Here is a 16,252-nt window from a genome sequence, read left to right as displayed (position 1 = left end):
TGCATTATTCTGATGTTTCTAACAGTCACACCACAGATGCACTTGGCCCTTTGCCTTTTGGATTATAGGCAAGACATAGAATGTTGTTGTTTGAAAGCTAAACTAAATCAGGCTGTTATGAATTGCTAAATGCAAGATCAAACCCATAATCCTCTTTGGACAACTGCTAGGAAAAGAAGGACAAAAAGAAAAAGCAGAACTCTGTACCATATTTTTCAGGCAGAACAGAATTTCTTGATTTTTTAAATCATATTCTTGCATGCTGGCTGGTGAGTTTAAGAAGCTGTTGTCTTGGGAATTAAGATAATGACACTTATCAGTAGATGGGAAATGTTAGTATCAGGAACTGAAAGAAAACACTTTGATATTTCTCTACAAATTCTTACCATCACTTGACATAAAAGTCTTGGCTGAGACAATATAAAACTAACGAGTATGTCTTGGAAGGTAATAGATTGAGAAATACACCACAAAAGCTTTATGGAAGATTTGTTTTTCTGTGGTTGACTTAAGGAGTAAATGCAATCCTTTTTGAAGCACTTTGGTACTATCACAAGTATAAAAAAAAGGAGCTTCAATGTAGACACAACCATTTCCAGTAATAGGATGCGGATCCTTAGGATGAGAACTTTACCATAACATTTCTCTAAGCAGTGATGCATTTTGGGTGCATGTGCACTGCACAAATAGTAGACTGAAAATGCTTGAGAGCTGATATGGGTCCCTAACTCAAGACCAAAATTATTAGCATTTGATTTTTTGATCAAAAGCTTCTTAATATAATAATAATAGTTATATTAAAGATAAATAAATTCCTTTTTTTAAAATTTTTTTGTGATTGGGATTAAAATTGTGAGTTGTTAGATTCTGGGGAGTAGCATACTTTACTTTCAGCAGTTCAAAAAGAAAGAAAGGAGGATTGGGGGAAGATTATTTTATAGGGATTTTATAGCAGGGATATTTGTTCCTTTTTCATCTTTTTTTAAAAGCTGAAGCTAGATGAGATCTAATGCAAATGTCTTTGTTATATTTCTAGATGTTTTAGGGATAACTCACCACTGAGAGGTGTGATTTAGCTGAATCCAGTGAAAATGTGAACTCGGTGATCAGGATGGAAGTTCTGCACAGGGAACACTCCTAAGCTGTCTTTGGGTTTCCAGTACGTGGAGCTGGCAGTAACTCCTCCAGAGCCTCAGCTATTGCAATTTCCAGTTACTCTGAGCTTCTACAGAGTGCACCAAGCAAAATCTTACTGGCCTAACTGCCCTCTGCATGTGCATGAGGATCTATTCAGAGCACTAGGCTGAGGTTTTATCTATTGGAAAGCCTCTGGCAAAATTTAATAAATTGAACCTGAGCATTTGTGTTCTATTGTTGTTGCAGAGTCTGTAGAGAAAAATGAAAGGACAGCTGTGAATACAGTTACATGGAAAGAAGTTACGGAAAATACTATTATCTACTCTGTAAACTAAGGAGGAATTTATGCATCTAACCTTATGTGGATTAGCCATCTAATCCAAAAAGATCGTCTGGGATCACTGAGTGAAATAGGAGAAATAGATCCACAGGGCAATTTATTGTCTCTGTGTTACTCATCTGACAGAATAGGGACAGTTACTGTCCAGATGTGCTCATCTGTCTTCAGAGACAATGGAATAGCCTTCACTGGTAGACTGGCTTTCATGGAATGCAAAGTAAAAATATAAATAAATATTGGGAAAATTCTGGAATTTTCTTGCATATATCAAAGACCTTTCCACTTGCACTTTAGCCAAACATCTCTAGCCAATCTTCCTCCCTCCATTTGATACCTCTTCCTCTGGGCATTTCAATAGAGACATGGAAACAAGATCATTGTGTTCATTTTTGCAGGAATCTTTGCAACACTGCAGACTGTTTCCATGCTATGGCCTCTGTTTGACCTTATGATCTTTTCTGTGAGCTAACAACGCCAGTACAGTCACACTCAAACTGGACGCAACACACACTGAGACTTCACTGGAGCAGTGAGATGACAAATGATCATTTTGTGTCACTTCCAGAATCCATTTCTGTTCACAATTTGTGATAAATGTATTGTTTAAGAACTGCTTTTTGCATTCATGAAGTGATGGTCTTTTTCACTTGATCTTTTCATGGAAATATTCACAAGATCTCAGATAATTATTGGGCATATTTTGCAGGTTCTGAAACAATTTACAAAGGGTGAGAAATTTTCCTTTTACCCTTTTACAGTATTACATAAGTCTTTATTTGAAACTGGTTTTGCTATACTTCCTACTATTTTGGTTTTAAAAATGGAAGTCATTCCCTAAAATAATCAATTCATCTGCAGTATATGCTTATATCCTGTTTTTGTGTGATTCTCTGTGCTTTAGGTTCTGAAGATGTTATAATTCCTAGAAAATGTTATCCGTATCTAATGCCATCCCTAATCTCAGCATTCTTCTTAACAATATTTTATTTTGTTGTGGTTTTTTTTCTTATTATTCTTCACTTCTTTTTTTTAGAGGGTAAAGGCAAAAAGAGAAATCCTCTTCATGACTTCAAAAAAACAGGAGAGTTGATGCTCATTAAAGTAAACAAAACACTGGAAGTAAAAACGAAGCTGTTAAATACCACAGAGCAATGTGCAAAGAGATGCAGCAGGAACAAGGGCCTTTCCTTCACTTGCAAGTAAGTTACATATCTCTTTTGTTTGTTTTTTTTTCCTAAGGAAACACATATAACAGCCTTTGATCAAAGGTCTCTCTGTCATTGTCATCAATGGTAGCTTGTACCGAGAATAACCTAAAGATTGTGATTTTTGATTTCAGTGACCTTGCTCTACCTGTCCAGAGAGTGTCAGTCTGAGGCTTTATTTGAGTTGTCTGTCTTCTTAGCTTGTTCAATCTGTAAACTTTTCCATAACATAGCTGAAGAAATGTACTCATGTTAAGATGCTGATGACTTGGGCTGCAATGTAGTATTAGGTGAACACTTCTGAGATTTTTATGTCTGTTATAAAATGGTTATTGTCACACATCACAGCTGCAGTATTTCAGCACCACTTCAGACCATATTCTGTCTTCATTCTTTGCACATTACTCCTGTTGAAATCAATGGGAACCTCACACATGGAGCACAGATACATGCCCTGCTGAAGTTCATTGGCAACTGCTGTGAATCTGATACAATGGAATCGAACCTGGGCTGTGGATAACTATCCTTCAGCATCTGCTGTGTCTTAGAAACACATCATGCAGCTGATCACTTCTATATATTCTCTACTATTTTTTGGAACAAATCACTGCCATTTTTCTGACGCATTAGACTTACATGATCCTCCTGGCCTCTCTTAGTCTAGACCTTTAGCAATCAATGAAAGGCATTGCAGAAGATCTTGGAGAGAGTGGATGACTTCTGTACTGGTGAGTTCTGTAGTACTAAATGTGAGCCTGAATTTGAAACATAAAATGGTTTTGACAATTGGTACAAATAGAATCGGGATGAAATGTGACAACAAATATTCTTCCTTGGCAGAGAAGATTGTCAACTGTGATTAAATTCTTCTGTAAGCCTTTAATTCCATTGTTGCAAGATTTCATTTGTATTGTTCTGTACTCTATATGTGTAAATAATGAGCAGAATTAACTTTTTTCAGATAGAAAGTATTTTCCATGCACTAATATTTTTCACCTGGTACAAGCCACGCCTTTCTCTGTTGGCAGGGCTTCCACTGATGCCATTGCCAAAAGGATCAGGTTGTATTCAATACAGCAAGACATCCTTAAGTTTCAAGGAGAGCAGCAACGAGTATTGCAAAAAAGTATCACAGTATAAGACAAATTCTGAATAACTCCAAGAAAACAAAAATTCTATATTCTTAGCATCAGTTTAGGAAAACTTTCTCAAGCCACTTGTAGTTGCTCCAGATGCTATCTTTTGTGTTCTGAAAATAAAAAGCAAATTAATATATGTGTGTAGTCTCTTTTATAATAAAATTAATTTAGAGTCTCTCAGAATTTTTAAAATATTTTCATGTTTTGTAGCTGTTTTTTTTTTTTTTTACAGAGTGTCTGATGGATATCTTAGGGGGCAATTTCTCCTTTAATGAATCAATGCAACAACATAAAGGAGACATGAGGGACTTTTGAGAGTACAGCTTGGAAAAGCCCTGCTCACAGATAACAGAATGGCAATCTCTCATGCAACTACGTTGCACTGAATCTGGAGAAGAATAACAGATCCTGATGACTTATTCTCTGAATTCCTGCTTTCCCTGGTGGGCTTTTAGCAGGGAAGGTGCTAAAATCCTGCTTTAGCAGTAGAGGTGTAGATGATGAGGTCTTGCCTGTGCTACCATTATGCACAGAGTGCATGGGATTTTCTTTGCAGGGATCTCAGAACATTCTTGTGGTTTCCCTTTTGGCCCCATATGGATCCATTTGTAGTGTGAACTGTTCTTTGATGCTACTGTAAACACACATTTTACATGTGTTCCCTTTTAAAAGATCCAGTGCTTACTATGTTTCCCTTTTATTCCTAGGATCCCAGTCTTTAACTTCATACCAGTACATGGTTAAAACAAGGTGAAATTTGTTGCCAACTTAAATGAAAACCAATTAGCTTCCTGCCTGCTGTGGGAGCATTCTAAAATAAGAAGTAACACAAAATGACATTTTAAATGCTTGAAATATGAGACTTGAAATTTCCTGTGTTTATTGACATTTTCATAGCTTGATTCTTATAGTCCATATCCATGCAGAAGTTCTTCATCACTTGGGTCACAGCACTGACATTTTATTTTCTGTATGTAAGCTTTATGTAAGAATTAAAAATGGAATTGCTTTGTAACATAATTGTGACAATAGTACCGGGAGCGACAACATCTATGCCTATGCACATTGAGGTACAAAAGCAGGAACAGTGTTAGGTTTCTTTTTTGCCAAAATGTGGTAAAAGTAGCAGACTTCAGGGACTACAGACTTGTAAAGGTTCAGGTACTCCTTTTTTGCTGGAAGCAGGGGGGAAATTAAGAAAACTTTCTGTTTCTTTATTATAAGTTTCTGTGTCACATGCAAGTAGATTTTGACTATTTTATTGTTTAATCATTAATCCTTGATGGTTTTAACTCTAACACTTTTTTGTTGAAGCTAATATATGTGACTTTTGAGAACAGATACTTTCTCTATTCCCTTTGCTGTCATGCTTGCACAGATATTGTTCATTTTCAGCTGAGTTACAAGATCCTTATCTAGACTTGTTTCTTTTTCATAACATTATTTCTAAAATCCTCCATCAAAAAACTCATGAGATTCACTTACACTGTGGTTTTGACTTCATAAATCTCTGAGCCTCTTTTTCTGCCTTCCCTATCAGTTTTATCAAGCTGCTGCTGCTGCTGAACTGTTCTATTCCTTTGTTTCACCACCCCTAGCAGTCCATTACTCCCTCTGTTGTCCCACAGCCATCCTTGGGGTTTTTCCCAAAACAATTCCTATGGATGAAAAAAAAAATCAATAGAGTTACTCTTTTATTTATTATACAGGTGACTTTTGCAGGTGTGTCTATTCCTTAGCTGCAAAGTTGTCACTGTCTTATCCTTTGTTATCTGCTTGAGTGTCTGTATTTACCCAGGAAGGGATTTCAGTACAGACAACAGAATTTCAGTACCTGTAAGAAAATCTACATACTATCTCAGTACAAAGGGAAACCAAAAAAAAAAAACAAAAACAAAATTGTTGTGATCGGCTGATCGGCAGTATCAGTAGAAGAAAGTCCAAGAATTTGCTCAAATATGTTGACTTTGGAGGTATAAAAATCCTCCAGATTTGGGTCCAAGAAAAGATTTTTACAAACTTTTATGTGCAGAACTGGTTGAAGCCAAACTGGAAAGAAACCAAAAGGCAACTGAAAGGCAAAAGCTGAAAGAATAGTTTGTAAACAATGCATTCTGCATTCCCACTTTAGGAGGGAGGAGCGGAAACGAGAATGTAATTGGAAAGGCAGGAAAGGTCAAGGATATTTTTGTGAGTGATGGAGTGAGAGGCACTTGGATATGCTAGAATTTGAGAATCAGCCAGAAGAGAACAGAAGGCTGCACAAGGGCAGAGGGATGAAGGTTAGCAGGTTGGAAACATTTGGAGTCAACAGAGTAGAGAGAGCAGTTGGATGAAAAATCTGTTTGGTGATGGAAACGATAATGAAGAAGATGTTTGAAAGAGAGAAGGCTGGGGAGATTGGATAGGATCTTGTAGCATTTTTAACTGAAGCCAGCAAGATCTCACACAGAAAGCTTGTACGATGAATTAAATGAAGATTAAGGAACTTTTTGTTGAAGGATGCAGTGCTGAAGAGTATGGAATGAGGAGTAATATGAAAAGTATGGATGAAGTGTAAGAAATCTGTGTGACTCTTTGATATTATCAAGTAGTGTTAAAATGCCTTCTCAGATCAGAATAAAATATCTCAGAAGGTATGGGATGAATGACAAAAATGTAGATTTTATGGTAGAGTAGAGGAAATAATGTCAGTTATTTGTTATTTGGTTCAAATGAAAAATTGAGGAAAAAAGTTGCCCCTTCCAAGGTGGTCAGTTGTGGTTTTAAAATACTTAAAAATATTTTTACCTATAATTAAAGACTATCCTTTCAAAACTGTTATGAGAGAAAACGGTCTGCATTCTTCATTTCAAGTATTGAAAGAAAGTGTTTTTACTCTGTGGTTTTGTTTGTCTTTCTTGCCCTCCCCCATATCTAGTCAATTCAGCACACATTGTACTCACTCCTAGAAAGCAGTTTAAAATAAGAGAAAAAAGAAAACACAAGTGAGCAAGGAAAAATTCTAGGTACACTATCAAAGTTTATTTTATTAATAAAAATATGAATAAGAATAATCTTGTTTTTAAACAGATCTGTTGTTCTAGGCAAGAAACAGATTCCTTGTGCTTGAATTTTCCTCAATCCATCAGTGTGAGATCCTTAACTATTTCAGAGGCATATTGTAAGGATAGCAAAAACGATGTTTTAGTCTTCACGGGTTTTTTTTCCCAGGGAGCAGCGTAACTGAGGACACAAATGCTGTCTCAGTCACATTTATCTAAGTTTTAAAATAAAGATCTTTAATGACAAGGGAACTCTTAGATTAGTGTGAACAACCAAACTGGTATTTAATGTAATGACCACATCAATTTAATTTCTTTGTTTCTTTGCTCTTGTCAGCACAGTTGTGGGTTTAAATAGTAATTTGGACTGTTTCTCTGACTTTCCCAGTAAAAATAAATCTGATGTCATTGCATGCTCCTTGGCAGGCCATGTGTCATTATTATAAACCACACAGAGATTTTTTTCTCATCCAGATTTTCTTTGCAGGGCCTTTGCTTATGACAGAGTTACAAAACGGTGCCATTGGTTATCCTTCAACAGCTTGACAAATGGTGTGAGAAAGAAGCAAGACCATGCGTTTGATCTGTATGAAAAGAAGGGTAACTGATTTATTTACTGATTTTGTTTTCCCAGCTAGCGAGGGTAAAAAAAACCCCTGAGGTCAGTCAGTGATTTTTTGGCTGTAAGAACATCCTCAGCATGGGTGCTTTTATGCATTTTGAAAGCTGCATCCTACAGTCTTACTTACACATATCCTGAGTTTGCTGCCATGCAAATTTGTCTACGTACTTGCTGTTGGTCACTTTTTCAATCTACATATTTGCCTACTGTCATACATACTAGTTTCAGTTTTGTACTTCAGTTTACTACTGAGCAGCTCAGTATGAGCTTGTATGAGTTACCGTTTATTACTTAATATTGCTCTTATGTACCTCATTAATGAGTAGGATGCATAAGTCCTCAGACAAGGAGGTTTTTTCAACCAGATACATTGGAAACATTTCCAGGTTTTTTTGGGGGTCAGATAGTGATCAGTATTTGGGGAAAAAAAAAAAAAGACAGGCATGTATGTCAACAAATAAGCAGTATTTTGAGGAATTAAGTAGATAAAAGGTAATAAATATATTATCTTATATGAAAGCAGAAAATGAGCTTTAATTTTTCATGCATTAAACAAATCTCTAATTTTCTTCTCTTATTTCAATAGATTATGTCAGAAATTGTATCATTGGAAAAGGAGCAGACTATAAAGGAACAATATCAGTTACAAAAAGTGGTATTCAGTGTCAGGCCTGGAATTCAATGATTCCTCATGAGCACAGGTAAGAGTTCAGGAGCAGAGACAATGGGAATAGTGCTCAGACATAAAGTATAAGAATTTATGGGAAAACTGACCTTGGAAAACAAAATCTCTTAGGTATATTCTTGCCTTTCTCCAAGAGATGCCATTCTCCAGATCACAGAAAATTCTTATCTTGGACTTTCTGCAAAAAGTTCTCTCCTAATGCCAGTCTGTGTGTCTGTATCTCTTTCTTTCCTGTGTTGGGGATTCTTTTTAGCTGTTTATATCCTTTTGATCTCTTAGCTACTGGCAGAAACAAAACATCTGCATTATTTCAGCCCAGGGTCTGAAAGTTCATCACTGTTTTCTAATTGACTCCCAAGGAATGAGCAATTTTGAAAACCACATTATTAGGAAGCAGGGGATAGTAGATCACATATTTGCTTAGTGTATAATATTGTTAGTATGTTTTGCATAGGTACTGTCAATTCTCTGTTATTTATGAAATATGTTAAACTCTATGGAGCACTTAGGCCAGGCAGCAAATCCATGGAAAGGACTGAAGAGGCTTTTGAAATCCTTCCCTTCAGATTATACAAGCTAAAAACTGAGGGAGCATGTACAGGACTTACCTTTTCAGAGTAGGATCTGGTACAGTGAGAAACTGAGGCCAAACCTACACCTTGAGAGTAAATCTAGTTGAACTCTACTGGCTATGGAAAAAGAGAAGAAAGCCAAAACCTGAAGCCAGTAAGAGTAATGGTAAAAACAGATTCATCCCCAACAAATATTCCCGGAAACCAGTTAAAGCACTACAAGGTACTGGTCTACTCTTTAACCACTTCTCTGTAAATGTTTTTGTACTGGCTTTAGCTATGTAGGTAATAAAACTTTAAGAGACAAAACCAAAATGTCCTTTCACCCATAAGCTTGCTATCCACATTGCTGCCTTTTGCTCCAGACTCCCAGGGTCAGCAGTTTGTTTAGGAGGAGCCAAATTGGAGATCGCTGGTGAGGAACTGGGCTGTGCACTGCTCAGTCCTGTCCTGACCAAATCAATCCAGTGTGCAAGAGGATATCTTGGAACAACATTAAAAGGCAAAGGATAGTTGAATTCTGTCCTCTTATGATGTGTTACAAAGCTGAGCCTCAGGCTTAGACTTACTGGACTTGGCTCTTACAGTATAGATGGCAGTGTCTGCTCTTCAGTTTGGGACCAGACCTGTTCTTAACTGGGAGCATACCTAAATACCAACAGACCCCAAAGCAATGACTTCTGGAGACTCAACACCTTGCAGTAGATATCTTCATCTTTCAGAAGTGACAGAATTCTTAATCATTGTAACCTAAGCAAAAATAAGCATTTATTCCACATAATATACATGTGACTTTACATAATTAGAGAAAGGAAAGTGTCTGGATAGCACACATTATCATTAAATTGCATTTTAATACACAGCATACGCAGTTTTATCACATACACAATTTTATCCAGTGCATTTGGACAGCCACTCTTCTGTGATGAATTTTATGAGAGTGACTATTCTCCTGCCTTGTGCAATAAGTCTAATTTTTAAAAGGTCACCGGATAAATGAGGTGGCTGCATGCTAATTTTGTTTTTCAACATCAGAAAATATGATTTCATCATCAGAGACATGAGGGAGGTGGGAAGAAGCAGACAGTAGTGGTGTGTTTGGAAGTTATTACTACAAAAAGCTTAGCTTTGTAGGTCAGTTTTTCTCAACAGCTGGTTATCACAAAGTGCCATTGGAAAATAAATCCCTTTTTCATATTTAAGGGAGAAATGTGTTTTAATGATTTTGAATTATATTTCTAGGAAGAATTGAAACATCTTGAAACTTTAAACTTTTGCTTCAATCTAGCAAGCCATATTTTTATTTATTTGTATTCCATCAGAAAACAGATATTCCCAGCAAAACTCTGCTATTGTCTCCATCCTAGTACAGATTTTAAGACTCCTAGAGAGTTTTAAATTAAAAAGTCCAATGTAAAAAGGTCTAAAAGGGAAATGGTCAAAGAGCAGACCAATGCTTCATAGACTTTTGGCTAGTTTCCATGGCTTTTGTGTGGTTGAATCTGTTTTTACCATTACTCTTACTGGCTTCAGTTTTTGGCTTTTTTTCTTTCTCTTCTTACCTAATGGAGATGAACTAAATCATCAGTTTTAGGAGTGGCCCTTTCTTCCATTTCTGGGTAGATCCTTACTGCAACTCATCTTTTCCTTTCTCAAGAACATTGCTTCAGTACCTGTTGAAGCCGTTTGTATACCTGACCCATCTTGCATCCCTAGTGCTAGTCATTTAGACTTTTTCCTTTTTTTCAATGCTCTTACAGCATATCTGATGTAATTTGAGATGCCTTTTCTCTATATTTTCTAATGAGCAGAAAAGTTAAATAGAGTATTCTAATATGCACTGACAGACCACTTTACCACATATGCAGGTGTGAATGTCTCATCAAAAATGTTCACCTGAGGGTCTTTAATTAAAAAAAATGAAGATACTTACATTAGAAGACTATAGGAAAACAAAAAAGAAGCACCAATTTTATAGGCAGCAGGAATGACATAAAAATTAATCTCTTCAAGCACCAAAAATAAAGAAGTACCTTTATGTAATGTTTCCATATTGCATTGACTAGAACCAAAGTGTGACTAAAAGATGTATTTTTCACTTCAGTTAGTTCAAGTATTTCATTATTGGGAATAAAATTTGAATAAAATGTCACATCAAAATTTTCTTCTTGTTTCTCTATCTCAAAGCACTCAAAATAAAATATTAGATATTTTCAGAATAAAAGGTGCATTATTTCTGTTTCCACCAAAGCTTAAATACCGATAAAAAATGGAACAAATCTTATACATTTCAAAAATTAAATATATTAAGTTCAGTTGCAGGTTTTATGTGATCCCCTATGTAGTTAACCCAGTATTTCAATTAACAAAAAAACCTTCATGAGACAGATCTCTGATTTTAAGGTGCTTTCTGACTCCAGAGATTTAGTTGCTGTTTAGTATTGCTGCAATGTAACTGGTAGAGAAATCCAATGAAACTGGATTTGTTTGCAATGTGCAGCATGAATGTGGTCCTGAGCTGTTGAAGTGGCATTGAACAGACCAACTCTGGGGTTGGGTTCCTTACTATGGGGTTAGCTGTTCCTTATTTTGTGGGGTAAATTAGCTAGCATTATTTTTAAGTATAAATATTTATGTGTCTCTATTATATAAAGTGTGTGTGTGTGTCACTGTGTATGACATAGTTTCTCTAGATGTAAGCACATAATTTTACAGATACCTGAGAAGTAAACACCTTGATCCTGGACATGTTGAGTCAGCTGGGGTTTTGTTAAATGTCTCAACACATACAATGCAATTATGAGTGGGTGTGTAAGTAGCAGACCCTAAGGTGACCACAGCGGAGCTCGTGGCAGAGCATGAAGGAATGTGCTAAAGGAACATGAACATTTTTTAGCTAAGAACAGCTAAAATGGCATCTGGGGAAATCTCTTGTGCTGAAATACAAAGCCGTCCCTGGTTTCAGGCAGTGAAAGCCTCTCAGCGAGGTGTAGCACAGACTTGGTCACACTTGCATGCTGCTGACGATCAGTTCTTGCTGCTGCCTGACCAGGGATGCAAAGAGGTTTCTCTGCTTGTGAGTTTCACATAGTAGGTGAGCTCTGAGCCCAGCTGGACCTGTTGTATGTGCCAACACGCACAGGACAGACGGGCCTCATCTGGCTGCAGACCCAATCAACCCCTGTGCAGCCAGAGCTCCTGAAGGAGAACACAGTGCAGGCTGGCAGGGAGTGTGTGACTGCCTCTGGCTGTGCCCTAGATAGTTGTCTCTGGACAGCTGAGGGATGGGAGTAAAACTCTCTTGAGCACGCTATGGGCTAGACAAATTGTCCCAGATTTAGGCCATTTAGGTTGAGTAATCCCAACTGAAGATGTCTATTTGTGTATGGACAGATATTTGGGTGTGTGCATTTGCTTAGACAGGGTGGAGGGAGAAGGAAGCAGAAATGTGATTGTTTCTAACTGTTTGTAAAAATAGTATGATTAACCCCAACCTTTGCATGCTCTTATACTGTAATGATTGTCATTTTAAAACTAGCTTTTTGCCTTCGAGCTATCGGGGAAAAGACCTGAGGGAAAACTACTGCCGAAACCCCCGAGGGGAAGAGGGAGGCCCGTGGTGTTTCACCACCAGTCCAGAGACGCGCCATGAAGTCTGTGACATCCCCCTCTGCTCAGAAGGTAACCAAGCACAGCTCCTGCAGAAAGCTGCCTCTGCTCTGCTGGCAGCAGCTGCACAGAGCTCCCAGTAAGCACTTGCTTGTGGCCTTTAGAGAAAGAATAGGTGATTTCTCGGCAAGAGTAGCTCATATAGCAAGAAAAGAAGTTGGTAGAAGAAGAGATCTTGTGACATTCCAGTATGCTGGAAGGTTTCAAGCTCAGCAGCTTTTTTCAGGTTATGGAGGAGGAGCTTGAAAATGAAGTTGTGCTGATCACACAAATGTGATCCTTTTTTTTTTTGCTGGTCTCATCCATAGTGAATCCATTACAATTTCAGTATTACTATGTGATAAAATCATCTAGTGCCATTCCATGCTAAAATCAGCTTTTCGTCTTTTTTTTTGATGAAAATATAGATACTGGATTACAAGATGAAAGCTTAAGATAAGCATGCATTTTGCTTTTTGAATAAATACTGTAAATAAGTATAACTCTTTGCAAATCCAACCCCATTTGACTTTCAAGTCACAGAGTTTGAAAGACACTTTATATGCACCATTGCATTTGTTGACTTTTAAGTTCTATTAACCCCCAAATTAAGCTCTTGTATCTTGCTAATCAGCCAATTCAGTTCCAGTCAATCAACCTGTTTACATCTTCAAGATAGGATGGCTTTAATTTTCCTGCTAATGTGTCACATGCAATAGCTATGCTGTCCTTAGGAAAGGAAGAGGAAAAGGAGGGAGGGAGAGAGGGAGGGAGAGAAACTGGGAGGGAGAGAGGAAGAGAAGGAGGAATAGAATAATTTTCATGGAGCTTAAGAATTGTTGAAATCTATCATTTAAAGATAAACTTATGTGAACTGCAAATGGAATACTTGACCTGGAGCTCACTTTAGGATGAAGACTTTGGTAGCTGATGTTTTGTGATGTCTGTAATTCCATACAATAGTATTTTCTAAATGATTCTTCCTCACAATTACTCTAATTAGGGAGTACTTGAGAAGTTTGTCTACAGTAAATTCTGGTGAATTTTTTTATATTTTCAGACCTTTTATTCTAAATGTTGTTCAACAATGCTTTCAAATTCCTTTGGTAACTTTTGACCACTCTCCCTCCATCCTCCATGCCCCCTACCCACTTTCCCAAACGAGGACTGAAAATGTATCTTAGTTTAAGCTGCCAAAAACCATTATCATCAAAAAGATACAGTATCATACATAGCTGGAAGTGCTGGATATATAAAGAGACATACTTTACTGCACTGAAATTGGGATTTCACCAATATTCTGCACTTAAACTTGTCCTGCAATTGTACTGTGACTTAGAGTGATTTAGAAAAAGAAATGGTGCTAATTAGATAATATCACCTTTAAAAAATACTTCTTCCTTAGCTATGTGTGTCTCTCTCTCTCTCTTACTAACCATAAGTAAAGTTAGTAAAATATTGATAGGAACATGAATGACTCTAGTAGCTCCCCTCTACCTGCTTTGAAACTGTAAGTGTCCTATAAAGTGATATAAAATTCAAACATCTGGATTAGTCCTAACAGATAACATTATATTCCAAAGACCATTGCACATAACAACCCAACAGAAAGATGTCATTTTTTAGTATCTCTTTAGGTTGGTATTATATAAGAGCAGGGACACGTTGGGATTTTTTATGTTCATTTCTTTTGTTTTGGTTTTGGTTTTAGGGTTGGTTTGGTTTTTTTGGGGGGTTTGGTTTGGTTTTAATTTGGTTTGGTTATTGATGTTTTTTTTTTTTTTTTTTTGTTTTGTTTTCTTAGTTGAATGCATGCATTAGTGTAACAAATGACTAGTGTCCATTTTTTTTTTCTTAGTTGAATGCATGACCTGCAATGGAGAGAGTTATAGAGGGCCAATGGATCACACGGAGACAGGCAAGGAGTGTCAGCGCTGGGATCTTCAGAGACCACACAAGCACAAATTTCGTCCAGAGAGGTAACCTCTCCTACCCCCAAGCAAGACCATGTGGTCATAATTTGAAAATTACACACATTCTGGAACCAGCTGAGCAAAACTAGCATTATCTCAACTGAAATTTATGGAGTTCATCAGTTTTAGATGCTTGGGCTCCTGGCCCCTGGTGTAGGCTGGCTACTGACACAATGAAGATGCAGGATGGAGAGTAGAGGCTGTTTTGTGCAGTTCTGGTTACATCCTGTGCCTGACTAGTGTACTAATGCTGCTACTGCTTTAATTGATCAAAAATTCCTCCCTAGTTCATTGGCAGTAAATAAATAACCTCTGAATATTTCTGTATATATTGGTATGCAGCTGCAGTCAGCTTAAATACCTTAATCACATAGTAAATAATGATTTAAAGTAATAAATTTTTGTTAGATTTCCTAACACCTTTGATGAATATAAACCTCCAATATTGTCAAATAACAGTATCCTCCTTTTTGGAATATTGAACAGCTTTAAAGCTGTAGGTGACCTTCCATAATAATCACATTTAAGTATCCAATTTGTTTGACTGAACTGTTTGACCATTACATCTGTTTATTCACCCTGGGAAAGGATTTAATCATTCTGTTTAGCACTTTATGAACATGGATTTCTTTATTAGACTTGTTTTCTTTTTTTTTCTTCTTCTTCTTTTTTTAATTTAGGCACTGATTCACTGTGCCAAAAGCTGAGTCAGAAATAGCAAGACAAATTTCATCCCTGTTAGTGTTTGTCCTACAGGGCCAAATTCATCCAACTACAAAGGGTCATCTATAATACACACTTCTGAAAGTATTGTGGGAGGGAGAGGCTGGGAAGGGGTTAGGCCACACAGGAGGGGGTCTCTGTTCATCTCAAACTGTACTACAGTTTCATTTTAGTTTTATTCTCAATTTTGAATTAACTCCATTTATATATTGTTTTGAATAAACTTAAACTGCCAGACAAAGACTGCAAGAATCAACAAAATCAGAATGATTATCTTTTTGTATGTTAAAGTGTTTCACCAAATAAAGCATTGTTTTTATTCTGAGAGCTATGGGTACTGCTAGATTTTAGAAAGCCTGAATGTTCAGCGAAATATTGAGGATCTGCAGTTGTGGAGCTTATGTGGTATAATCTGTTTTTTTCCTTTGGCTTAGATGATCAGTTTCATGAATAATAGCAGTTTATCCCATTGTTCTGCCACAATAAATATTTTGTATTAGCAGAGTGGGACTGAAGATAATCTGTTTCTGAGTTTTGCCATGCAGTTACTGTGTATTCTAGAATAAGTCACAGAAACAGTTTTGTTCCTTTGGAGTGAAACATTTATAGAACTCATGGGTACAAACAATAATAATTTTACTGTCAGGAGGAAATTTCTTTTTTTCCATTAATTTCTGATTGTTTTGCAAAATGACTTTTCAGACTAACCACAGTCTTACGAACAATCGTCTTCCTCTTTGAAATAATTCCTTCTGAGAACATCTTCTTGAAAGTTTTCAGACAGTAATAAAGTGGTTGCTTTTTTTTTTTTTAATCCAAAAGCAGCCCATCCAGATTGAACTGACTTGAGTGGGCTTTCAGAAGAGTAATGTAGTCCAGCATATTTCTGATATACTGATGTTAATTAGCTCTGTGAATGGTCACTAAAAGTAGCAGCAATTATAATTAATTATACCACATTTTTAAAATACTGAAGGTTTTGGTTTGCTGGCTGGATTGTTTTTTTTTCGTAATTGTATAAGTTGAAAATAAGAGAAAAGGTCTGGAACAAATGACCCATTAAAATACAACATTCTCTAGAGACACTTATAGTATGTCTTCCAGGTGTAATGTAAATAACCTGTAAAACAGGAAGGATTATCTGGACAGATTTAAACCTATTTT

At 36.7% G+C, this 16,252-nt stretch overlaps 1 protein-coding gene across 1 annotated transcript in view; it reads left to right on the top strand.

Moving 5' to 3' along the window:
• HGF (hepatocyte growth factor) overlaps positions 1 to 16,252 on the top strand; it is a 53,755-nt gene that overhangs the window by 9,520 nt on the left and 27,983 nt on the right. The window contains exons 2-6 of the mRNA XM_041474652.1: positions 2,511 to 2,676; positions 7,353 to 7,465; positions 8,074 to 8,188; positions 12,283 to 12,425; positions 14,251 to 14,371. Of these exons, the coding sequence (XP_041330586.1) occupies positions 2,511 to 2,676; positions 7,353 to 7,465; positions 8,074 to 8,188; positions 12,283 to 12,425; positions 14,251 to 14,371 (658 nt within the window). The remainder of the gene's footprint in view (positions 1 to 2,510; positions 2,677 to 7,352; positions 7,466 to 8,073; positions 8,189 to 12,282; positions 12,426 to 14,250; positions 14,372 to 16,252) is intronic.

The sequence above is a fragment of the Pyrgilauda ruficollis genome, unplaced genomic scaffold (genome assembly GCF_017590135.1).
Source record: "Pyrgilauda ruficollis isolate IOZ18807 unplaced genomic scaffold, ASM1759013v1 scaffold33, whole genome shotgun sequence".
Lineage (NCBI taxonomy): Eukaryota > Metazoa > Chordata > Aves > Passeriformes > Passeridae > Pyrgilauda > Pyrgilauda ruficollis.
The sequence above is the reverse complement of the archived record's forward strand: the minus strand, read 5'-3'. Positions and strand labels throughout refer to the sequence as shown.